Raw genomic sequence first — 23,662 nt, forward strand, 5'->3', positions numbered from 1 at the left:
TAGATATGATTTTGTTCATTCATATATCTCTTTTACCCGAGTGTCAACATTCCTCAATAATATACCATACAACTGCTTTGCGATTGCATCCAAGAAGTTAGAAAGTGCAGAGAAAAGGAGATGGGTGTATATATCCAAAAAAATACCAGTAGTCTCTGAAGGCTGTGAAACTAATGCTTGATTTCTAAGATAAAAACTCAACGAGTACACTTTCTTTTTCCTTCTCAGAACAGCCTTCAAAGGATTCAAGAGAAAAAAAGAGAGAGAAAACTAATCACTATACCACAGCAGCAGGCAGCAGCACATTCAAGGCTTACAAAGCTAGAATTTAGCCAAAAAAAGAAAAAAAGGAAGAAAAAATCAGAAACAGGATACATTCTCTGAGAAGAGAAAGTTGCAAGTTGAATATATGGAAGCTGCAGCTGCCCCAACAGCTAATGCTCTCTCTGTGTTATTCATTTTCTTTGTTCTGCAAAAAAAAAAAAAAAAAAAACATTTGCATACAGTTCTGGTCTATTGATTACCATCTCAAACAGGCTTGGTGTGTGCGTGTAACAAGGATATCTTAATAAGTATGCAGGGATATCATGAACGACACGATAGGGACCCTCGAGAGTAATTCTTTTAACTCTGACTTCAATTTAGTTGCTATAGCCCTTATGCTTTGATTAAAGTTTACTAGACGTCTCTTCGTGGAGCGCAGCGAGAACAATGTCAATTAGATTCATGACACTTTTTTCTTTAATGCAGCCACAAGTCACTCAGTTAAGTGTTAACCAAACCATAGACAGACACCCTAATGAAGCTTTTGAAATCATAGCAACTAAGTTGAAATTAAGATTGTAAGATGAAGAAGATTTGCAAAAGAATACTATACATGTAAAAGTAATGAGGCACATAACCCGGAATTAAACTTGGAGTCTAACCTCGAGTCATTTTGGGTTTCTCCCAGTTGCGGTGAGCCGAAAGCTGCGCTTGACTGAGCATGAGTAAGCCCCTGGTCACAATGCATCTGCATTTCTTTTACTTGGTTCAACCAGCCTTCCTGAAGTTCAAAGGTAGAATCAATTGCAAATACCAAATTCAGCCTATTGATTGGATTAACTGTCCAAGGAAATTTTGTTTGAAATAGAATTCTCGTGCACATGAAAGCAACCAAACAGTACAATGTCCTACAGTATACTCACTAATTGTTTCTCTTCTTCAGCAAGAGCTTTATCCATCTGATCGAACAGTTTCGTCCATCTTGCTTGATGTAGATCAGCAGAGGAAACAACCGAAGTTTCTTCGAGCAAATTCTTTGCAACATATGGATCATTCTCTTCATTAGATGGAAATTCTTTAGATATTAGAAATGGCAATTCTGTAGAAATAACTGCTCGAACCCTTTTTTTACTCCGTCGTAGAGCTGGATAAAGACATGTCAGTTTTATTCCCAACAGCCAAACACAGAATACAAAAGACTAAGAAAGTTACCCGAAAGACGCCCTTTGATGTCCTGATGCATTAAATCCAACCATTGAGAAGCAACAGTAGCAGCTGAACAACAATCACATTCATGTAACCACATACATATAACGGGAAATATTTCATAACAGTTAAGAGACAATTAAGGAATACAAGAGCTACTGACCTTTAAGAGAAAGAGATGAAATACATGTCAAATTTTCTTCTTCATCATTAGACACTGGACAAGCATTCTCAGACACAGCATGTGATGATGACGGCTCAAGTGCAAGATTTTCCTTGTATTTTGTAGTATTCGTTGTAGTATTCGATTGTGAAGTATAGTTCTTGCCGATGGCTCGATCTAACATAATTTGTCCATGGTCCACACCTTCAGGCTCCGTTATCAATGATCTTGTCAAGGAGCATACTCTTTTTTGCCTACTGGCAGAAAAATTATTTGACGGGCCGTATACTTGAGAAGAGCCAAATACATTTACCTCTGGATCATTGGTGTTTTCAAGATCCCTTTTGGCTCCTGCCTTAGCGACATGTCTTTTTTCCGATAGAAGCTTATTAGCTAGGCGTTCGTTTTCTTGTTTTTCAGACCTTACAATTGCCTCAATAATCGAATGGACCTGTTTTCTATTTCTTACATGGTTTATAATCCCGGGATTCAGTTCAGTAAGCAAACCACTTGGAGCAGCAATCTTGGTGAACCGATCGATCTGCTCTTTCTTAGCAAGCTCCAACTTCTTCTCTCTTTTTGCAATTTCCATCTTTTTTTTATGAGCATCGTTTTTGCTTCTCCTCCCACATTGCTTTAGTGCCGGTATGCTTACATGAGAAGCCGAAAGAAATCCATTTTGCTTCATCTCCTTCCAAATTCTTAGTGGATCTTTCTCTCCCAATGGACCCGTAGAGCTAGCGCATTCGGAGGAATCCTGCGACTTCAACCTATTGCAGTTCTTGAGAGGGTGAACGATTTCCAGGTTTATAGAGCTAGAAACATCTTCTACATTGAGATCTAAATCAATGCCTCTTGCAGCTACACGTGAGCCATTGTTGCTCCTGAGCTCATGTTGTTTTCTAGAAATGTCCACCAAATCGATGTTATCGGAACCTGAACTTTTAGCAACACAAACTTCAGTATTAAGATCCAGTGGTCTAAAGGTAGGGCTAACAGCTCCCACGAACACGTTAGTCTCCTCGGCCATTTTGGGTGAAGAAGCATTAACATCCAATTTCTTAGGCACATCAACTGCTAGGAACCCCTCTTCTTCAACCATCTGACATTCGTCACTACCTTCATACGTTTTCGAACAATTCTCCTGACGAACACTCATCGCTGCCACGCCAATTTTAGAATAAGAGAAACAATGTTCACATGAAAAAGAAGAGAACAATCCAAAAGGCTATAAAAGCCATTGAAAATGAACTCCCAGCAAGAAAACAAAAAGGCACTGAAAAACGAAGAGACAGCTCCATAGCCAGTCCAAGCAAATCACAAAATCAGCAAAAATCATTTAGGCAGTGTACAATACCAAACATTTCCTAACCAGAATTCTAAGATTTCATCAAGAACACAAATCCCTACCTTGAGAACCACACATGGATCCAGAATCTCGCAATTTTATCCTCTTAAGATCAGTCTCACACTGTTCTTCAAAATTACTGCTACTTCTCTTCCCGCCTAAATTCTAAAATGGGGGAAACCGATTCAATCAAGCATAAACGAAATCCCAGAACAAAAAGAATCCAGTTCAACAGTGTAGAACAAGTAAATTAAGAACAGAACCAACCTTCGTTCTCGATCCGGGCGAGGACAAAAAGGGGTCTGAATCGATTCTGGAATCGCACCGATCATCCATAAGCTTGAAACCCAGTTGAAATGGAAGAGAATCGGGTACAAAAATCAAAAGAATGGCAACGATTGTTCGAAGTAGAGGAAGAAAAAGAGCGAACTTTTGGGGCGAGTTGAAAGGATTGGCGCGCAATCTACAAGTGTGTGAAGTTTTTGAGAATCTAAATGAAGAGGTGGTGGGTTAGGGTTTATTTAGGTGCAGCAGATCTAGAGAGTTTGAAATTTAGAAATTAAAAACAAAAAAAGAAAAGGGAAAATGAAAGTTCGTGAAGATTTGAATTGGAGATGGGAAGAGAGCGGGATGGATTTTGAAAACACTGCACCATCGCCAAAAACATTTGCTAAAATATCTTCAATCCAATTCAATTTTTTTTTCCAATATTTCAAATTGTTTCTTTCTCAATTATTGTATTTTGCCCCTCCTGCAGTCCAAATATGTTTTTAAAAATGTTCTTAACTTGTTTCAAATTTTTTGTCCATTTCTATTGTTTCCTTAAATTTTTTTTCTTTAAATTAAGAATATATATTCAAAAACTTCGTTAAGATTCATCAAACTTTTAAAAAAATTTAAAAATACATTTTTTTTTTTGTTAGTATATAAACATACTTTTGTAAAAATTAAAAATTTATTACCATTATTATATGGACGAAAACCATTTATATATCCATTTTCGTTCTTAGTAAATATGAAATTATAAATAAAAACGGAGGAATAATAGTTTGATTATATAGACTAATTTGAGTGTTGAAAATTATTATATTTATTATTTAGATGGATGAAGAATTAAGGAGTTTCTCCTATTTTATTTAATTTGATATAAAAAAAAAAGAGGAAATTAAAATAAAAGAGAAGGATTACAAGGGTACAAAGAAGTGGATAAAAAACCAAAGATTGTAAATAGAAGAGTCAAAAAAAATATTGTGCCATTTCAGTTCTAACAGCATTTTCTAATCTGTTATTTTTTATATATCGAAGTGGACGATTCCATCGTTTATAGTCGAAAAGAATAGTCACAAGAGGTTTTTCAAACCAGAACATATCTTTTTCGTCTGTATCTAAATCTAACAGCATTTTGTAATTTTCTTTATTTCCATCCGGAGGGTAAGAAGTTTCATAAACAGGTCTTTTTATCTTTTGATAGCGTGTCCTTTTAAAGTGGAATTCATCCTTTGTTTTTTCCTTTCCATTCACTCGGATCTCTTCCGTTTCATCGATTTTGTCCGGATCCTCCTTTTCTTCCGAAAAAAGGGAAGGAGAAGTATCTTCTTCGGTGGATCCCATCGATTATGGGTATAGATAAAGGGGAATATTTCGCCCGATTTGAGGGTCCCATAGACACTTACCTTTACGAGTCAAATAAACATTTCTAATTTTCACAAACTGATCGAGATAATGACTTGGTGCTAATTAGGTTTGATGTTAGTTGTTTGTGTTTATTTCAATGGTTTAAGTAACTAAAGTTTGATTTAGACGGGAAGAAATGAGTTCTTCATTATAGTCCATGTAAATCACGTGTAATTATGGGGTGAAATAAAGCAATAAAACCATTTAAATCAAATTATTTATAATAATTATAAAAAAACAAAGGATAATGGCGAAGAAGGTTGTAGCAAAGGAGTTGAGAGGGGTAGGTGCAATGAGCGGTGGATTTGGATTACAAAGCTTGAGGGTTCAAACATGGCCAACAAAGCAACACATAATTATTCAATATAGTTGTAGTTCAAGCTTTGATGCTAAAAAATACCTGACCTCATTTAAGTTCTATAGCAGCAGCAGCAAGAATTAAAGCGCCAGACCAAACACGTCGCGCCCTGTGTCCCGTCTGCGCTACCTACTCTGCTCTGCCTCGGCATTGACATCGACGGAGTCCTATTTATAGCGTCTAATTCCTACCCCACTATCTCACATCCTTCACCGTCAAGCCTTTTACCGCTCTGCCGCTGAAGAACTAACCTCCTTTGGTTTCTTCATCTGTTTTCCTTTCCCATCACGATCGCGATCAGTAAGGCCTTCTTTCCTTCTTTCTGTTCTCGTTTTCGTGCCTCTCAACTGTTTGTGTTAATGTTTCTATGAAAAACTGCAGCGATTTCACTTGAAAATAGCTCTATTCTGCTAGATTTGGACATTTTGTTTGTCTGAATTCGATTGATTGATCGATTTGTTGCGTTTTGTGCATCTGAACTTCGGATTTTCTGTTTCTTTCTTTTGATTTGTGTGTTGGCGTTGGAATTTTGTGAACAGTGGGGAGTGAAGTGGAAGTGGTAGCGGACATTGCTTTCCCTAAGCAGATCGTTAAGAACAAGCCGTTGTCTCTGTTGGGTCATGGTGAGTCCATCCTTTATTTTTGCATCATTTTTAATATCATTTTTTCGCTATATTACAAAAAATAATGAGAATAATATTATACAAAATTTTAAAGAATTTATATTTCACTAATATTAGTATTTAAAAAAATATAGAAATATAAACAGATTTAGAACTCCTTTTTAACTTATGAGATGGATATCAATGCTTTAATTGTGTGATTTCTATAATTTTGAAAATATTATTTTATTTTTAATTATAAACATAAACAAATATATTAATATTATTGATAGAGACAAATTAGGCTATAAATTTTATATATTTGAGATTTATAGATAACTCAAAGTGAAATATTTTTTTTGAAAGAGATGGTGATAGAGATATATTATGATTTAGCCATTTAAGAAGGCTTTTGTGGGTTTTTTTTTTGTTATTAATTATTTTTTAGTTTTTCATTTTTTAAAAAAATTAGAGAGATGAACAAAATGTTTAGAACAGAGGGAAAAATTTGTGAGGTATGGAAATAATAATTTAGATACATTAAGATTTTAAAAAATGACTCCGATACTATGTTAAATCAGTAATAGCGAAGTTCGTGGATATATTACAGGAATTATCGACCTCGAGATTCACTTTCTACAAATAAAATTCACCGCCATTGGAGTTTATCTGGAGCCTGCGATTGTGGAGCATTTGAAGCAATGGGAAGGAAAAGCAGCTGAGGGCTTACTGAAAGATGATGACTTCTTTGAGGCCATTGTTTCTGGTATCTCCCTAATTTTCCTATTTAACTATGTACACCAATTATAATACTAAAAAAAGTAATGCCAAAGAAACGAGTATAATTAAGCTAGTTGGTGGAGCAATAGTTTTTGGTATAACAAAACGGACGAGTTGATCTATGCAAGTAGTCGGGAATGTTAGATAAACATGACTCTCTATAATAGTATGATATTATCCGCATAAACTCTCATGGTTCTCAAAAGGTCTCACATAAATGGAGAGAGTGAGTATTCTTGATTATAAATCTATGATCATTCCCTTGAATGAGCCGTTATGGACTTTCATCCAACAACTTCCCGCGATCAAAGTACGTGTCCTTTTCATTTGGAGTCTTAGTCATTTTTTACTATACCTTTCAGGAGCCTCGACTTTTGGAGTCCTTTGTTCGACATTTGGGGATTCTATTGACATGGCTAATTTAGGGCATGACTCTGATACCATGTTAGATGAATATCACTCTCCACAATGGGCTTTGCTTTGTGCTTCCCCAAAAGGCCTCACACCAATAGAGAGACTATTCCTTGATTATATAATAAACCCATAATTATTCCCTAAATTAGCCGATGTGAGACTTTCATCCAATAGGAAAATTGTTTGATGAGTGTTTTTGTTTTCAAAACCTCATGATTGTCGTGAACATCGAAATCTGGATGAGTTGATCTATGTAAAGATTCGGGAAGTTGTATGGTGCGTGTTCTTGTTTTTGAAATATCTTGTACAAGTTAAAAGGATATTTTGAAAGCAGATTCCAAACAAGATGTTGTGTTTTATGTTCTTGATTTGTTTTCTTATGTTCATATTACTCCTCTTTATTTTCGACTCGTAACATGAATCGGGAAATCTAAACCTTAAACGCATGGTTACAGCTCCAGTGGAGAAGGCTGTAAGAGTTGCGGTGATCAAAGAGATCAAAGGGGCACAATATGCGTTGCAGTTGGAGAATGCAGTTAGGGATAGACTGGCTGCCGATGACAAATACGAGGAAGAAGAGGAAGCTCAGCTGGAAAAAATTGTTGAATTCTTTCGGTCCAAATACTTGAGCGCACATTCTGTTATAAGTTTTCATTTCCCATCAGCTCCGACCATCGCTGAGGTAACAAACTTCAACTAAACCCGAACAATTAAGTTGGATCACATGTTGTATATGGTTTCTGAAAAATTGTATGTTTTATATTCGTTGCAGATCGAGTTTTCGAGCGATGGGAAAGAGGGATCGAAGATGAAAGTAGAGAATGGGAATGTGGTTGAGATGATTAAGAAATGGTACCTGGGAGGGACTAGAGGTGTGTCTCAAACAACCATATCTTCATTGGCTAACAATCTTGCCATTCAGTTATCTAAATGAACCCAATTGCCTGCCCCTCTACATAGCCTTTTCAGTTCTATCTCAATGCTTACTAATGGTGCTTTCTATGCTTTGCTAATTTTTCTTATTGAAGAACTATCCCATTTCTAGTACACAATAATAATAATAATGAGCTTTTTATGGTTATGTTGAAATTAGTTTCTCTTATGAATAACTTGGGTTAATGTTCCATCTTTGATTATTTTTGTTTGAGTTAACTCCAAATTAAGAAATCCTTCTTTGGTTGGTTAGGTTAGGGCTTATTACATGATCGAACAAATAAGAACTTGAAATATTGATTGATTTATTGGACGGATGGTAAAGATCGATAATCTGTGTTAGATGAACGGTTGGTGACAACAGAAAATTTGAATAATGGGGAGGGAGGTTCTTTTATAGGGGGATTCCTAAATTGAATTCACCATAATGGGGAGGGAGGTTCTTTTATAGGGGGATTCCACTTTGAGTATAAGGCCTCATACCAATGGAGTTAGTATTTTTCATCATCCAACACCGTATTTTTCATCATCCAACACCTCCCCTCGAACAAAGCACGTCTCCCCTTAATCGAGGCTCGACTCCATCCAACATCTCCCCTCGAACAAAGCACGTCTCCCCTTAATCGAGGCTCGACTCCTTTGGAGTCTTAGTCATTTTTTACTGCCTTCGTACCTTCGAGGAGGAGGTACGATGGAGGCTTGACTCCTTTTTTTTCTTTTTGGAGTCCTTTGTTCGACATTCGAGGATTTGTCAATCTATTGGCACGACTCTGATATCATGTTAGACGAACACGACTCTCCACAATGGTATGATATTGTCCACTTTGAGCATAAGCTCTCATGGCTTTGCTTTGGGCTTTCCAAAAGGCTTCATACCAATGGAGTTAGTATTCTCACTTATAAATCCATGATCATTCCCTAAATTAGCGGATGTGGGACTTTCATCATCCAACAATCTGAATATAACTTAATTGGTTTAGACATTGTTCAACAAATGTTTAGGAATGTTTCGAATGTCATAAAAATTATAAAAAAAAATGAAAAAAATATCGGTGGAAAAACTCGATTCGTGTGAAGAATCTCATTTGGAGGCTAGCTATGAATGAAATAAAGATTTAAACTAAGAACATTTATTATCTCTGTTTTTGTCTCATGGTATAAATATTTATAATTATCACATATATTAGGAACATGTTAAATATAAAATAGAAAGTTTTAAGGAAAGCCGTTAAATTTTTGTCCTTTTTGGAAAAGAAAAAACAAGAACTGTTCTTCAAATTCCAAATTCCAACGGCGCCGCGTTCTTCTGTGTCTGTTCTTTATAAATAAAAAAAATTTAAAACATAAAAAAAGTTCTCTGTGCGCCCAAAAACCAAGCACGAGCATGGATTTGGATGAACATGACCCACTTTGATTTTCCGAAGAAGAAGAACAACAACAACAACAATATTATGTAAGAGGAAGCCTTCCATCCATGGAATTCCCCAATCCCTCTAATCAAATGGCTTCCTCTTCCAATCCCACCGCCCCTGTTCGGGGTTCCTTCCACCGTCGAGCCCATTCCGAGGTCCATTTCCGGATTCCCGACGATCTCGATCTCGTCTCGGACCGTTTCGATGGGCCTTCTTCTGGATTCGGAGATTTGGGCTTCGACGACGATCTCTTATGCACCTTAATGGACAGCGAGAAGATCGGATCCAAAATCGACTATGGGTCTTCGTCTTCGTTCAATCCTGAAGCGCCGGGTGGTGCTGCGGCGGAGAATATCGAAGGGGAGAAAATCTCCCGTCTCAGGCACCGCCATTGCAATTCTGCTGATGAGTCTTGCATTATGGAGTCTATTGAAGCTAAGAAGGCCATGGATCCTGATAAGCTTGCTGAGTTGTGGACAATTGATCCTAAGCGTGCCAAGAGGTTTTGTACTGATTTCCATTAGCTTCTGCAATGGCAATGTGCTTATTTACTCGCATTCTTGAATGTTTTGCTTGTCGACTGGGCTTCTGATTCATGGCTGGAAGATCGAATTAGTGAATGTTTTTCCCCCTAGGATGCTTTGTTTTTTCTTAATCTATGTCTTCTTAATCAGAATTCTGTTGGGAAATTCTAAGCTTGAATACCTGCTAATGCAGCTGTCTGTGTGGTCTTTTCCTGTTTCTAGTCTGTTAAAATATTTGCAACTGGTTTTATTCGAAGGCTACATAGGCCTCAGGGGAGGCTCTATGGTGTACGTTGTTCGAGGGGAGGATTGTTGGGAGGGAGTCCCACGTTGACTAATTAAGAGGATGATCATGAGTTTATAAGTAAGAAGTACTATCTCCATTAGTACAAGTCTTTTTGGGGAAACCAAAAGGAAAGCCATGAGGCAGCTTATGCTCAAAGTGAACAATATCATACTATTGTTGTGAAGGTTCGCGATTCCTAACATTTAGTACTTCATTTGCAGGATTTTAGCGAACAGACAGTCTGCTGCTCGGTCAAAAGAGAGGAAAGCTCGCTACATAATCGAACTTGAGAGAAAAGTTCAAAGGCTTAAGACCGAAGCAACAGCTCTTTCTGCACAGCTCACAATGTACCAGGTTTAATTTTTCACCAACCTCATTTTAGGCTCTTACAATGATCAAGGGTCATAAAATTTGCTTCTGCAGTTCATTAGGAACACTAGACGCCCCTTGCAATGAGATTTCTTAGCTTTTTTTTGGTAAGACATGTAATTGATTTGCTAAACGAATCCATTAGTTGTTTGTTCTATCTTTGTTGAATTGAAGCTTTTGTGCTAAAGCTATAGGAAAATGAAACAAAATGAAAATCTTTTCCTTTCACTATTTCATCTTTTCTTCATGTTTTTCCTACCAGAGAGATACGAACGAGCTTTCAACCGAAAACTCAGAGCTCAAACTTCGTTTACAAGCTATGGAACAGCAAGCACGTCTACGCGACGGTATGTATCCACATATACCCTGTCTATGTGTTAATATTGACCTGAACCTCTTTGTTTAGCTTTTAGATATCCATGAATAATGTGATATCCAGTTTCTATATTCAAAACTGTTACGTGTTCAAGTAGGGTCTGATTTAAATTCACCTACTTAGAGCCTTATCCAGATTTTGATGATCTTGAATAAATGTTTGAATTGAAGAGCTGATATCAATATTTGCACATTAATTTGGTCTCCCTGATACTTCACCTTCACCCTAGGTTGCAGGAGAAGTCTTGCCTTTGGACCAGCTTTTATTGTGCATTATAGTGATACTTTCCTTATTTTTCTTAATATACAGCTCTAAATGAAGCTTTGGAAAAGGAATTCGAACGGTTCAAGATCGCGACCGGAGAAGTAATAACAGCTACAGATTCGTATAACTTCGGTATGCCTCAAGTTTCATTTCCCCAATCTTGCTTTTCACACCAACCACAACCTGGGCAACACAACCTGCCCCAAATTCATCCGTTCCATTCGAGTCTACCGTATCCGAACCAGTCTCTGTTTGTTGCATCCCATCAGCCACATGCCTTGATACAAATTCTTCAACAGGATCCTATTAGCCGATTGCAGGGTCTCGATATCGATATCGATAGCAGAGGCACGGAAATGAAGCCAGAAGGCTCCTCCATATCCGTCAGTGAAAGCAGCAGCACATTTTAACCCAGTAAAAAGGTGGCTTTTTGTTCATAATTTTTATCCAAATTTGTATGTCATTTTGTTCATAATCCCATTTCATGTCATCCATAACATTGATCTTTCTGGTAAAGGAAAATTCTTGTTCTTCTGTTCATTCTTTATTATTCAAACTCATAGCCTGGTCCCTAGCTGCAGCTATAGATTTGTTTGAATACTCAAAGATCCTGAGAATTGACCATTTTTTGTTTCTTTTCTCTTCTCTGAATGGAAGCTAAAACAACAATGATGATTATGATGATTTTGTCTTCGATGCTCTCTGTTGTTCATTTGCATCTTTTTTTTGTACAGACTCAGCCAGAAGAGGTTATTTGTGATCCTTGTATGTGTGTATGTATATACAGGTAGGTGGGGCTAGCAAAATAAGTAAATTGTCCACATTTCAAGGCTCATGGGGCCCCTCGTGGGTATGCCATTAAAGGCCACATGGTAGGGCTGCAATCCAACACCCCTTGAATCTGCATCTTAGGGAAAAGCTCATGTGACTGTCATTTGTGGCTGCTTCTTCTTAGGCCCATTGTATTAATCACCAATTTTCTCAGACTGTGACGGTTCTAAGAGTGAGTTTGAGATAACTTCTGAATAAATATACTATACCAACTTTGAATGTGTTTATTATCTATTCTAGGAGATCTCATATTGGTTGGAGAGGGGAATAAATCATTCCTTGTAAAGGTGTGGAAACTTATTCTTAGCCGACGCGGTTTATAACCGTGAGGCCAACGACGATACGTAACGGATCAAAACGAACAATATCTGCTAGTGATGAATTTGAGTTGTTACAAATGGTACAAAAACTAGTAATCGGGCGATGTGCTAGCGAGGACGCTAGGCCACCAAGAGGGGTGGATTGTGAGATCCTACATCGGTTGGAGAAGAGAACAAATTATTCCTTACAAGGGTCTAGAAACCTCTCTTTAATAGACCGTTTTAAAATCATGAAGTTGACGACGATATGTAACAGGTCAAAGCGGACAATATTTGCTAGCGGTGAACTTGGACTGTTACAAATGGTATCAAAGTCAGTTACGTCAGCAAGGACGCTAGCCCCTCAAGGGAGTAGATTGTGAGATCTCACATCGGTTGGAGAAGGGAACGAATCATTTCTTACAAAGGGTGTAGAAATCTCTCCCTAATAGACGCATTTTAAAATCGTGAGGCTGACGACAATACATAACGAACCAAAACAGACAATATCTACTTAAACGGTTTGCAATAATTTCTACCATTTTGTATAAAAGAATTTAATTGTTTTGGTAAAAGATTATGAAAAGAGCATTCTGGAACACCATAAATGGATGTTTGCCAAACAGTCGTATTCATACGTTGCTCGATGATTCGGTGTCTCGCATTTAATTACTTATTAACATTTTTGTACAATTTGGAGACCACTTCCTTCCTTTTCATTCATTTATTCATTCATTTTCGAACAATGTCTACGTGTTCTCTTAACATCTTTACCTTTTTCAACGTTTCTCTCTTTATTTTAAGATCAATTATACGAACACCATATCTCAACGTGACACTAACAATTGCTCGTTTTAAGGTTGATTATCAAACTAGTCAAAAATTTACGTGTATCTTATTTGTATGGATCCGATTTAGGACGTATCGTTCAAACAATATATCGTTATAAGATTTCATTGAATTCATCGATCAATCTATTTTGGTGAAGGGTCACATCCAACACATCTCTTCACTCTCTTTGTTACAACGTGCAAATCTATCAACCATGAATTGATTGGACATTAATACAGAATCATATGTTATAATCGACTAAATAATATCTTAAATGCTGAATTAATTACCAATATTAAGTTTATTCTTCGAATATTGTGATTTAAAGTTTTGTAAAGTTTTGAATTTTTGGCCGATGACGTATGCATTAACGAATTAAAATATGTTCGTGTTAACTATCTTAAACTCGTGTTTGGAGAAGATAAAAAAAATTAAATAAAAAGCAAAAACCATAACAAAAATTCATAAAGTGACAGTCAAAGATTTTGTTGTAAGAAAAATCTTAGTGAGACATTTCAAAACAAATGACAAATTAAATTATGGTCTCCAAGAAGAAAAAAGAATACAAACAACCTAATACCTAGCTAGTACCCCGTTCAAACCGGTCAAAAACGACTCATTGTTGCTAGAGTCAGTTGGTGACACTCTAGAGCTGGTGTATAGTATCATCGTACATATGAGTAGAGCAACTTCATGCTTGAACAAACTACGGTACATATGTGGGTCAATCATAAATCACTTGCTACAGCGGGAGATAATTGGGTGACCCACTAAACTCCGTCACATTTCCAAATTCTACTTTGATAACTTCTGGCTAAGAAGCCGTTGGGTTGTGTGTCAGTCGTACGTAACTTGAAAAAGTCCTGTTTATGAAACTTCTTAATCACCAAATCTCTAATTGTATTTTTTTTTCTTTATATTTTTAATCAATAATAACTTCTGTATTTTAAAATTATTTGTATATTTATGTTTCCTAGATTATCTGAGCCACCAAAATCGTGGTGTAACGTGTATTCTCTCCTGTTCTGGTCATGGACGGTTCATCCGGAGAAGAGATCGAACTTCTAAATGGAATTGTTCATAAAAGTATTTATCGATTTTATCGATATCTATCGATAATATCAGAGACGTGAATTAATTATATTACAGAACTAGCAGGTTTTTTCGGAAAACTTCATTTATTCTGGATCCTAAACCTCGCTCCTTCCCATTATACTCCTCTTTCTTTATTCAATCACAATGTAAAGCTCATAAAGTGAGCTTGCTGATATTAAACTAGTACCAAACCCAACATGTTTTTATTTCATGGGAACCGACACATACATATGACCTTTTATTTATTTATTAGTTATTATCTGTTTTTCTTTGTTTATTTAATCTATGTACGAAATGAGTTTTATAAAAAAAAAATAATAATAATGGAATTAAGAGTTAACCTATAATAAAATGTTAATTTGTAAAAATAGTATTTACTCTTAAAAATAATTAAAGAAAAGTAGGTATGTATGTAAAGATGCACTGTATGTAAAGATGCAGAGCATCAGATGTCGAATAAATTGAAATAGGTAGTCATGACGGTAACAAAAAAGATTTTCCCTTTTGTCTCCACCCGTCTCATAGACATTCTAAACTAAAAAATAAGGTTTGAATTGACAACCCCACTTGTTATTGAACTCAAAATCAAGAGTTCAAGATAAACTTCAACTTGTTTGATGTACGAGCTCGAATTCATAACGACCAAAGTGAGGCTAACCTACACTTTTTCTTCACTATGAGTGTCGTTACTTTGGGTCAATTTAAGCTTAATTTGGCACATTAAATGTTTTAATTAAAAGAGGAAGTAGAAGTCGGATAATGAAAAGGGTTAAGACTAGAGGTCTCTTGATCACCGTCTTTCCAATTTGTTCGCAAGGAGAAAGGAGCCATGTGGGAGTGGGGCCTAAGTTTGTTAGCAGCTTTGAGAGCTTATCCCAAACATTTCCATGTGCTCTTACGAACCCTCTCCTAAATCACTCACAATCTCTTCTCTTTCATGCCCTCTTCCCCAATCCTTCTCTATAAATCTCCTCCTCTTCCCTTCTAACCCACAAACCCCACTCTTCACTACACTTTTAAACCAACCCTATGGCCTTTTACTCGCCATTTTCCCTCCTTCCTCTCTTCTTCCTCTTCCTCCGCTCCACCTTTGCCGACTACGGCGGCTGGCAGAGCGGCCATGCCACCTTTTACGGTGGCGGTGACGCGTCTGGTACTATGGGTATGTCTTGGTATACTTAAAACCCACGTAAATGGTTTAGTACATGGTTTTCTTCCACCTGGTCCTTAGTAGTTTAAAATGTTTACCTTTTTGTCTCTGTGTTTGGATATTCTATAGTGAATTGAATTAAACCATCCTTCAAAATTTCAACCAACTGTCGACCAGGTAGGTAGAGATACTTATTTTTACGAGTGGAATCGGGGCGGTAATCTCTAACTGCCCACTATTAAACGTTGTTTGATAGATAGGAAACAAAAGAAGAGAGAAGATAGACGTTTTCAATTTTTAAACTGAACTAGTGTAATAAGAAATTTTTTACAACTACATGGTAAAATTATATTAGAACTTACAACGTGGTTAGATTAAAATAAGCTTTTGTAGCGAGATTACGAGGATTATAATTAAATGTAGGTGGAGCTTGTGGGTATGGGAACTTGTACAGCCAAGGGTATGGCACCAACACGGTGGCGCTAAGCACGGCGCTGTTCAACAACGGCCTCAGCTGTGGGGCTTGCTTCGAAATGACTTGCACAAATGATCCCAAATGGTGCCTGCCCGGAACCATTAGGGTCACCGCCACCAACTTCTGCCCCCCCAACTTTGCCCTCCCCAACAACAACGGCGGCTGGTGCAACCCTCCTCTCCAGCACTTCGATATGGCTGAGCCTGCCTTCCTTCAGATCGCTCAATACCGCGCCGGAATTGTCCCCGTCTCCTTTCGGAGGTAAATTTTTCCCCGACCCCTTTTCTACTATTACTAAAGTCTTAACCGTTGAGTTTAAACTTTCATAAAAGATAAATAATTTAAGTTATTAATTTCGATGCCGGATTTTAATTAACTTAAAAAAATTTTAATGTGTAAGGACCAAAATTGTTGAATGATGAACTTTTTCAACAGAGTGCCATGCATGAAGAAAGGTGGGGTGAGGTTCACAATTAACGGCCACTCCTACTTTAACCTTGTTTTGATCACGAACGTGGGTGGCGCTGGTGACGTCCACGCCGTGTCGATAAAGGGATCTCGAACTGGATGGCAAGCGATGTCTAGAAATTGGGGTCAAAACTGGCAAAGCAACAACTATCTCAACGGTCAAGGCCTCTCCTTTCAGGTCACCCTCAGCGATGGCCGCACTCTCACGGCCTATAATCTCGTCCCTTCCAATTGGCAGTTTGGTCGGACCTATGAAGGCCCTCAATTTTAAACACCCAATCACTATTATAACTACTACTTCAAAAACAAACACACAAACACAAACAAAGAGAACGAGATCGAAGATCGAGGACCGAAAGTCGGAGAATTTCGCTTTCTTTTTCAAGTTTTTATTGAAAAAGAAAGAACATTTCGATTTGGTGTTTTTTTTTTTAGCTTGATTGTGTGGTGTTGTTCTAAAGAGGTGTTGGGAGAGTGGTGGGGATTATGATGGTAGAGATAGGGAGGGATTATGGAGGGAGTTGTGTTTGAAAATGGCCATAATAATGGCACCTTTGTTGCTGTGGTGTTATAATCTGGCACCCGCTAGGCTTTCAAATTTATATATGATATGATATGATACATATAACGATAATGATTATTATTATTGTAAATGACATATTTTGATCTTTTCCAAGTTCACGCTATAAAATCACAAAACATTATGATCAGTCGACCACTATAGGTTGTTGTTGGACTAATAGTGGTTACAAAATCCAATGGCAATGCGAGGATATTTTAGTCATTTACTCTGAATTAAAATATAATTTAACTAAATTGTGAGAAAAAGTGTTCTAAAAAGAATTGTAATTGGAAAAAAAAATTGGGAGTTCCGTAAGGTTCTATTTCACCCTGGCGCACGGTCTGATGACAAGCACGGTTTGGCGGAACAGTGTAGCAGTGGGCAGCTCGATTTTCCGCCGGGTGTCGCCGTCGCAATTGCAGTCCTTCACCGTCTCTTCAAATCTCTCGTTTTCGCTTCCTCTCCGACGATCAACAGCCAAAATTTTGGCCATGGCAATGTCTAATGGATCGGGCAGTGGAGTGGTTCGCTTCAAAGTGTCTCCCTCAACCGCCTGCGTTATTCAGAAAGGTGACATCACAAAGTGGTTCATCGATGGTTCTTCTGATGCCATTGTCGGTGATCTTTCTATTTTTGCTCAGAATCGACTATTTTTATTTAGGGTTTATACTTATTTGCGTACTGGAAAGGGTGGTGGGAAGTAATCGGTTGAAAGCTCCTGTGTTTTTGAGTAATGATCAAAACCATATTTTGTTCAAATGATGGAATGGTTTGTTTTTGATGAATCGCTTTAAGTTTGTAGTTATGTAAGAAATGGGTAGATGCCGTAGGAATTGCTTCCCCATTGCTATGTTTCGCGACCTGGAGGTATCTAGAATCATCAATGATTGGGGACTTGTACAGATTTAGGTAGATGCTGTAGGAATTGCTTCCCCAATATATATATATATATATTGACTCCAAAAAGTGGTTGCATTATAAACTAAACCATTGCTCTAAGAAAGAAGATAAAGAAGTAGCTTATCAAACTAATCAACTACCTTGTGGGTTTAAGGCAAGGTGACCTTTTCTTTTTGTCTTGGTGGTTCATGACCTAAGTAGATTAGTGTTGTCAGGTGTGGAGAAAAGAGTGGATGGGGTGATTGAGGGGTTTAAGGTCGGGCAGGATTTGGTTCACATTTCGCATATTCAGTTTGTAGACGAAATCTATATGTATAGAAGATTTAACTCCACTTACTAAGTAAATTAATTGTGAGATCCCACATCGGTTGGGGAAGAGAACGAAACATTCTTTATAAGGATGTGGAAATCTCTTCATAGCAGACGCGTTTTAAAAACCTTGAGGGGAAGCCCGAAAGGGAAAGCCCAAAGAGGACAATGTCTGCTAGCGGTGAGCTTGGGCCGTCACATTAACAAACTCAAACTTAAAAATTACAAAACTATTACTAATTTTTCTGTATCGGTAAGAAAGATCCCTATGTTTTGTCCTGTATTTTCTTATTTTTCAGAGTTTCCAATCCCATGAAATCTATTAAACTTTGGTTTCTTTGGCTTAAATCTTATTTAGGTTAATCCAGCTAATGAAGTAATGCTTGGAGGTGGTGGTGCTGATGGAGGTATGGAGTTTCAACTGTGTTTTAGTTTTATAACTTGTTACACGAACTTGCCATCTTGAATATTCTTTCCTCATCGTTTTGTAGCGATACATAATGCTGCTGGACCTGATCTCGTGCAAGCGTGTTATTCTGTCCAAGAAGTCCAACCTGGAATCCGTTGTCCAACTGGAGAAGCTAGGATTACTCCGTAGGCTCTTTTAGTTCAGTAACTGATCACGACCATTAGTTTTGTTTGTAGATGCTAATGTGATCTTCAATTGCAGAGGTTTTCGGTTGCCAGCATCTCATGTAATCCACACCGTTGGACCTATCTACAACGTCAATAGTAACCCCCAGGCCTTACTTAGAAGCGCATATAGGTTCTTGTTATGTAATTGCACTTCCCTTTTCATTTTGATTTACCATTCAGGACTTATCTTTTTTTTATTGCCATATTGATTTAGAAATTCCTTGGCTGTGGCAAAGGAGAATAACATTCAATATATTGCCTTTCCCGCCATATCCTGCGGTGTATATCGGTAAGTTATCATATTGATTTAGAAATTTCAGTATTTGTTAGCTTTATACCGTTTTTTAATTATAAAAAATCAGTAGTTCCCTAATTGATTGATCAGGTTCCTCTTGATTTAGTTTTCGAATGGCATGGGTTTGTGTGTGTGTTAGTTTATACCATTTTTCTATTATAAAAAATTAGTTGGTTAATGATGGATTAATCCAGATTCCTCTTGAAAATATTTGTTTAGTGATTTTTATTATACACTTGCAGATATCCTTTTGATGAAGCTGCCACAATAGCCTTATCTACCGTTAAAGAGTTTTCCAATGGCTTGAAAGAGGTAAGGCATTGTTCTATGGTACTTAGGGAATGTATCCTTCTTTTTGTTACAGTATGTGAATATGTTCCTAAAGTATTTTTGACATGTTTAGATTATTCCATCACGGTCCTCTTTAGCGCCGACCTCTTATCTTTGATTGGGAAGTTTTCGGTTAGCCCTAGGAGATGAATTATCATCTTTGGGGGCACTGTCCTGTCAATGGGTTTTCTTGTAGTTCCTTCTTCTATTGCATGCTGATCTGCTTTCTGCTCATTCTTTCAAGTGTTTGAGACTTTCTTAGCTTTACTCGAGCCACTTTTGAAGTTCGGTGGCACTCCTTCTAACAGAGAGTGATCAATAAGATGAGGCATCATAGGTTGCTGACTACTAGTAACCTCGAGAGGACCCTTTTGAGTTTGGGAACTTTTTTGACAATGAAAACTAGACTGTGCCCCCATTAAGCGATTGGACCAAATTCTTTGAGAAAATGCTTTGAAATTCGGACAAGTCTTGGATGCCATTCTTGTTGTTTGCAAAGATGTGTGTTCATTACAAATAACAACTCAAGTCCACTTCTAGCCGATATTGTCCTTTTTAGGCTTTCACTTTCGAGCTTCTCTTATTGGTTTTTAAAACACATCTGATAGCTAGAGGTTTTCATATCCTTATAAAAAATGTTTTGTTCCCTTTTCCAACTGATTTGGGATCTCACAGTATTGATAGATTCTGGATGGTCTGATTTGGGATCTCACAGTATTGATGGATTATGGATGGTCTGATTTGGGATCTCACAGTATTGATGAATTATGGATTGCCTGATTTGGGATCTCACAATATCGATGGATTATGGATTGTCTTGTGGACTGTCTCTTTGCCAAAAGTATTATCGATGAGACATCAAGGAATAATTTGCAAGTAGCATAAACAATCTCTGAACGGAACACTTGGCATTATTTGCAATGACGTAATCTACATTATTTGCAGGTACACTTTGTCCTTTATTCTTCTGATATTTACAATGTTTGGTTGGAGACGGCAAATGAACTGCTCAAGAACTAACTATATAGTGCAGTCTGCTGCCTTGGAATGGTAATGGTATCAATCAATCAACCAATGATTCACCTTGGACATTTAAAGTCTTTGTGTTGCTTTCATCTGAACTCAGTCATGCCTTCTTATTAAACACTCTTAAAGGGGTTATTAGAGTAAACTTTGGCTCCTCTCTCCAATGGGTATAAGTGCGTCCTTGACTCGTCTCAATCATCAATCTATCTCTGGTAGCTTTTCTCAGTATGTTTAATGTTTGGAAATGCTTTCTTGATCAGACAATTATTCAACTGCGTAAAACTGTCTGCTACATTATGTTGAATCTATATCGGACTATTTACAACGATCTAATAATTTGATCAATTAGACGTGTTTGTGAGTTTTGTAATGAATTTTTGGTTTTACAAAGTTTTTAATTTTTAAAACTCATCGTTATTTACAATTTAAAATGCTATTTTAATATTTTATATGTTAGTATTTAATTTTAATTTCTATATGCAAGTTTGGTAGAAAAAATACAAACATTTAATCCCAAACATTATTTGCGATCCAAATGGGTAAGTTGTTTACATTCTTAAAATTCTTATAGTTTATGTATTTTGAAATATTTAAATTGTAAATTTTTATTAATTCGAGATAAATGAGATCAAATTGAATATTTGAGGGCGTCATTGTACAAATCTATATAGTTGGAGGGGTCTTTTTGCAATTTTTCTCTTCTCGGTGGTTTGGCTCGGCGGGACCGGAGATCTATATAAAGCGTTTACCGGTCAGACCTCTTGACTTTCGTAATCGGCATTTGCCCACCGAAAAACCCTAATCGTTGCATTTTCTCTCTCTCTCTCTCTCTCTCTCTCTGCTTCGTCTGAAAGAAGATCTGCAGCTTTGAAACAATGGTAAGATCATTAGCCCGTCACCTTTTCCTCTGAATCTTCATGTTCTAAATCGTTCTCCCTTCATCTTTTTTCTGCTTTTGGTTCTGCCAGACTTTCAAGCGCAGGAACGGTGGACGTAACAAGCACGGACGTGGACACGTTAAGTTCATCAGGTGCTCCAACTGTGGCAAATGCTGCCCCAAGGTTATTGTTTTACTCATCTTTCTGCGTGATTTTTGCGTGCATTTTTTAGTTTAATGGCAGCGGTCAAATCTATACGTTGTGCTAATGTTTCCTTTACGGAATTCGGTCATTTTCTTTTTAATTAGTCTTTGTTTTGAGGCTTGATTGCTAGTATTGCTGGAGTACTTGTGATTTGATTGATCTAGAAATTTCGAGAGATGAGTATCCGCCATGTTCTGGGGATATGTTTTTTTTTTTTTTTTTAATGTAGAATGTTAATATCTATATGAGTTTGTATTTGTATTGTTGTTAAAAGATTGTTTAGGTGTTTTTTTTTTCTAAGTTCAAGAGCTAGACTTTGACATTTAGCTACATTTTATATTTCTTTCCAATGAAACACATTGATAGCATTTTTTTCAGAACATTTTATAGGTATAGTTTTTTTTTTTTCTGTTTAAAAAATGGAATTCCCGTAAGCATTCCAAAACTCAATGCTTTATTAGGCTTGAGGCTTGCCTGGTGACAAGATTCGAACTTTTAGCCTCTAGACTTATGTCTTCTTTGGACCTTAAGAGGTTTATTCTCGTAGAGGAATTTTACGCTTCCCTGAAAATGCTTTAAGGCCTAGAAGTCATTACACCTCTTGAAAAGGTTAAAAGAATAACTGTAAGTTTCTAAAAAATATAACGGGTTCCTAACCACACTATAGTTTTGGACGGAGTGAATTTGGAGTGTCCATTGGCGCTATTGAGCAAGAGAAGTTCAATTTTATTTTAGCTAAGAGCTGAAGTTGATTAAATCTAACTAAATGAGTTTTGATTGATGAGGATAGGACAAGGCTATTAAGAGGTTTCTCGTGAGGAATATTGTGGAGCAGGCTGCTGTTAGGGATGTTCAAGAAGCCTGTGTCTATGACCGTAAGTTGTTCTGTCCTCTCCTGCTAGCTTTTGGTTGCTTTATTTCATTTAACAACAATCTTTTTGTTCAATGTCTGATATAGATCTTTGTTCTCTGTGCAGAATACACTCTTCCTAAGCTTTATGCAAAGATGCAGTACTGTGTTTCCTGTGCCATTCACTCACATGTTGTGAGAGTTCGATCTCGTACTGATAGAAGAAATCGGCAACCACCACAGCGTTTCATCAGACGCAGGGTTAGTCTTTGCATAAAATATTTTAAACTTTGATTCATAACAAAATAACCATATGAACAATGAATTTGATGAAGTGTATCTACTTTGATTCATTACAAAGTAACCATACGAACACTGAACACTGAATCAGACGCAGGGTTAGTCTTTACGGACGTTTTTGCATAAAATATTTATAGCTTTGGTTCATTAAGAAGTTACGATGTTCACAGTGTGTTTGATGAATTATGTTTATCTTTACTCATTATTTGATGAGCTCAAAATTTTATGATGGGCAGCAGAAAGAGTATTTACATCTTAATGTTATCTCGACTTTTATGCTTCTTTTATAATCATTGATGAGTATGTGAAGCTCTAAAGACCCAGCTACAACTCTTAAAGATTAAATAATACGGAGACTTGAGAGACTTTTGATTAGGTACTTTGTTTGCTGCATGCTTGTTACCAAATAACTGTCTATTAAGAAATAGTCCATCAGTCATCATTACACTTGGATCCAATGGTTCCCCTACACTTCTGGCAGTTTGACATGTTAAGCTCCTACTTGTTTGGATTATGTATATTTTAATGACGCTACCAACTATTTGGTAAGGCTATTGATGCTCATGTCGAAGATCAACTTAATATCTTATACTTGTTAGTGAGTACCACTCATGATTGTTAGTCAGTCTGTTTTGAGGCACTTAAGCATGTTTACTTCCTAACAACAGATAATTTTTTTATTCGGCAGTACTGATATTTGGAGTAGCCTCTGATGGTTTGTTACCTTTTCCCGTTTCTGTGTTTGTTTCAGGATGATCAGCCAAAGCCTGGCCAGCCAGGTCAAGCACCTCGTCCTGCTGGAGCTGGAATTCCTGCTCGTGTATAGAAGAAACCTTTATATGGCTTCTACGAGCAATACATAGGAATGTCTACAGTCACTCTATTATAGTTTGGTCGTTTTCTTTGGGGATGGAAGTGAATTTTAGAATGAATATGGAAACTTACGGGAGAATTTTGCAGGTTAGGAGCGTGGGAGGTAATTTAGTTAGTTAATGGATTTTTTACAGTTTCTTGTTTGGATACTCCATATGTATAGGGAAGGGGCAACGAGAAAGCAGCATGAAAATTAGATTAAGATTGTTAATTCCATACCCCTTTATGACACTTAATTTCCATCCCAACAGCAGGTGTATGTTTGTGTCTGTGACATCTTTCCTTTAGCCTTAGAAATATGTAGGCTGCCGTTTCGTTAGGGGAGAAAATTTCCAGGACTATTAAATATCTTGATTTTATAAAAATGTTGAAAAATT

General features: G+C 37.0%; 6 protein-coding genes across 8 annotated transcripts; 5 read left to right on the top strand and 1 right to left on the bottom strand.

The window, feature by feature from the left end:
• Positions 1-105: 105 nt before the first annotated feature.
• LOC111482623 lies at positions 106-3,649 on the bottom strand. Of its 2 annotated transcripts, XM_023128490.1 has the most exons (7): positions 3,249-3,647; positions 3,044-3,146; positions 1,634-2,794; positions 1,477-1,539; positions 1,188-1,408; positions 927-1,045; positions 106-469 (listed from the first exon to the last, which is right to left on the bottom strand). In XM_023128490.1, the coding sequence occupies exons 1-7, from the start codon at positions 3,315-3,317 to the stop codon at positions 361-363; spliced, it is 1,845 nt and encodes a 614-aa protein (XP_022984258.1). In that variant the 5' UTR covers positions 3,318-3,647; the 3' UTR covers positions 106-360. The 2 variants fall into 2 exon arrangements, with proteins under 2 accessions (XP_022984258.1, XP_022984269.1); XM_023128501.1 differs by lacking the exon at positions 3,044-3,146 and having other exon boundaries at positions 3,249-3,649.
• Positions 3,650-5,102: 1,453 nt separating this feature from the next.
• LOC111489046 (probable chalcone--flavonone isomerase 3) lies at positions 5,103-7,894 on the top strand. The gene is made up of 5 exons (XM_023137069.1): positions 5,103-5,313; positions 5,553-5,636; positions 6,226-6,381; positions 7,265-7,491; positions 7,582-7,894. Coding segments are annotated over exons 1-5 (630 nt in total). The 5' UTR covers positions 5,103-5,312; the 3' UTR covers positions 7,744-7,894.
• A 1,049-nt stretch (positions 7,895-8,943) lies between these two features.
• Positions 8,944-12,080, top strand: LOC111486841 (bZIP transcription factor 18-like). 2 transcript variants are annotated; one of them, XM_023133989.1, is made up of 5 exons: positions 8,944-9,656; positions 10,186-10,318; positions 10,596-10,680; positions 11,019-11,395; positions 11,708-12,080. In XM_023133989.1, the coding sequence occupies exons 1-4, from the start codon at positions 9,217-9,219 to the stop codon at positions 11,381-11,383; spliced, it is 1,023 nt and encodes a 340-aa protein (XP_022989757.1). In that variant the 5' UTR covers positions 8,944-9,216; the 3' UTR covers positions 11,384-11,395; positions 11,708-12,080. The 2 variants fall into 2 exon arrangements, with proteins under 2 accessions (XP_022989757.1, XP_022989760.1); XM_023133992.1 differs by lacking the exon at positions 11,708-12,080 and having other exon boundaries at positions 11,019-11,657.
• Positions 12,081-14,995: 2,915 nt separating this feature from the next.
• Positions 14,996-16,762, top strand: LOC111486857 (expansin-A8-like). The gene is made up of 3 exons (XM_023134005.1): positions 14,996-15,191; positions 15,603-15,915; positions 16,090-16,762. Exons 1-3 carry the CDS (start codon positions 15,059-15,061, stop codon positions 16,391-16,393), a joined length of 750 nt encoding a protein of 249 aa, XP_022989773.1. The 5' UTR covers positions 14,996-15,058; the 3' UTR covers positions 16,394-16,762.
• A 197-nt stretch (positions 16,763-16,959) lies between these two features.
• LOC111484918 (macro domain-containing protein VPA0103) lies at positions 16,960-20,498 on the top strand. The gene is made up of 7 exons (XM_023131570.1): positions 16,960-17,298; positions 18,252-18,300; positions 18,385-18,487; positions 18,564-18,659; positions 18,744-18,818; positions 19,067-19,136; positions 20,100-20,498. Exons 1-7 carry the CDS (start codon positions 17,029-17,031, stop codon positions 20,172-20,174), a joined length of 738 nt encoding a protein of 245 aa, XP_022987338.1. The 5' UTR covers positions 16,960-17,028; the 3' UTR covers positions 20,175-20,498.
• A 285-nt stretch (positions 20,499-20,783) lies between these two features.
• Positions 20,784-23,561, top strand: LOC111484926 (40S ribosomal protein S26-1-like). The gene is made up of 5 exons (XM_023131581.1): positions 20,784-21,058; positions 21,149-21,241; positions 22,053-22,137; positions 22,240-22,373; positions 23,164-23,561. The coding sequence occupies exons 1-5, from the start codon at positions 21,056-21,058 to the stop codon at positions 23,236-23,238; spliced, it is 390 nt and encodes a 129-aa protein (XP_022987349.1). The 5' UTR covers positions 20,784-21,055; the 3' UTR covers positions 23,239-23,561.
• The last annotated feature ends 101 nt before the right edge of the window (positions 23,562-23,662 follow it).

Source organism: Cucurbita maxima, unplaced genomic scaffold (assembly GCF_002738345.1).
Source record: "Cucurbita maxima cultivar Rimu unplaced genomic scaffold, Cmax_1.0 Cma_Scf00001, whole genome shotgun sequence".
Taxonomy (NCBI): Eukaryota; Viridiplantae; Streptophyta; class Magnoliopsida; order Cucurbitales; family Cucurbitaceae; genus Cucurbita; species Cucurbita maxima.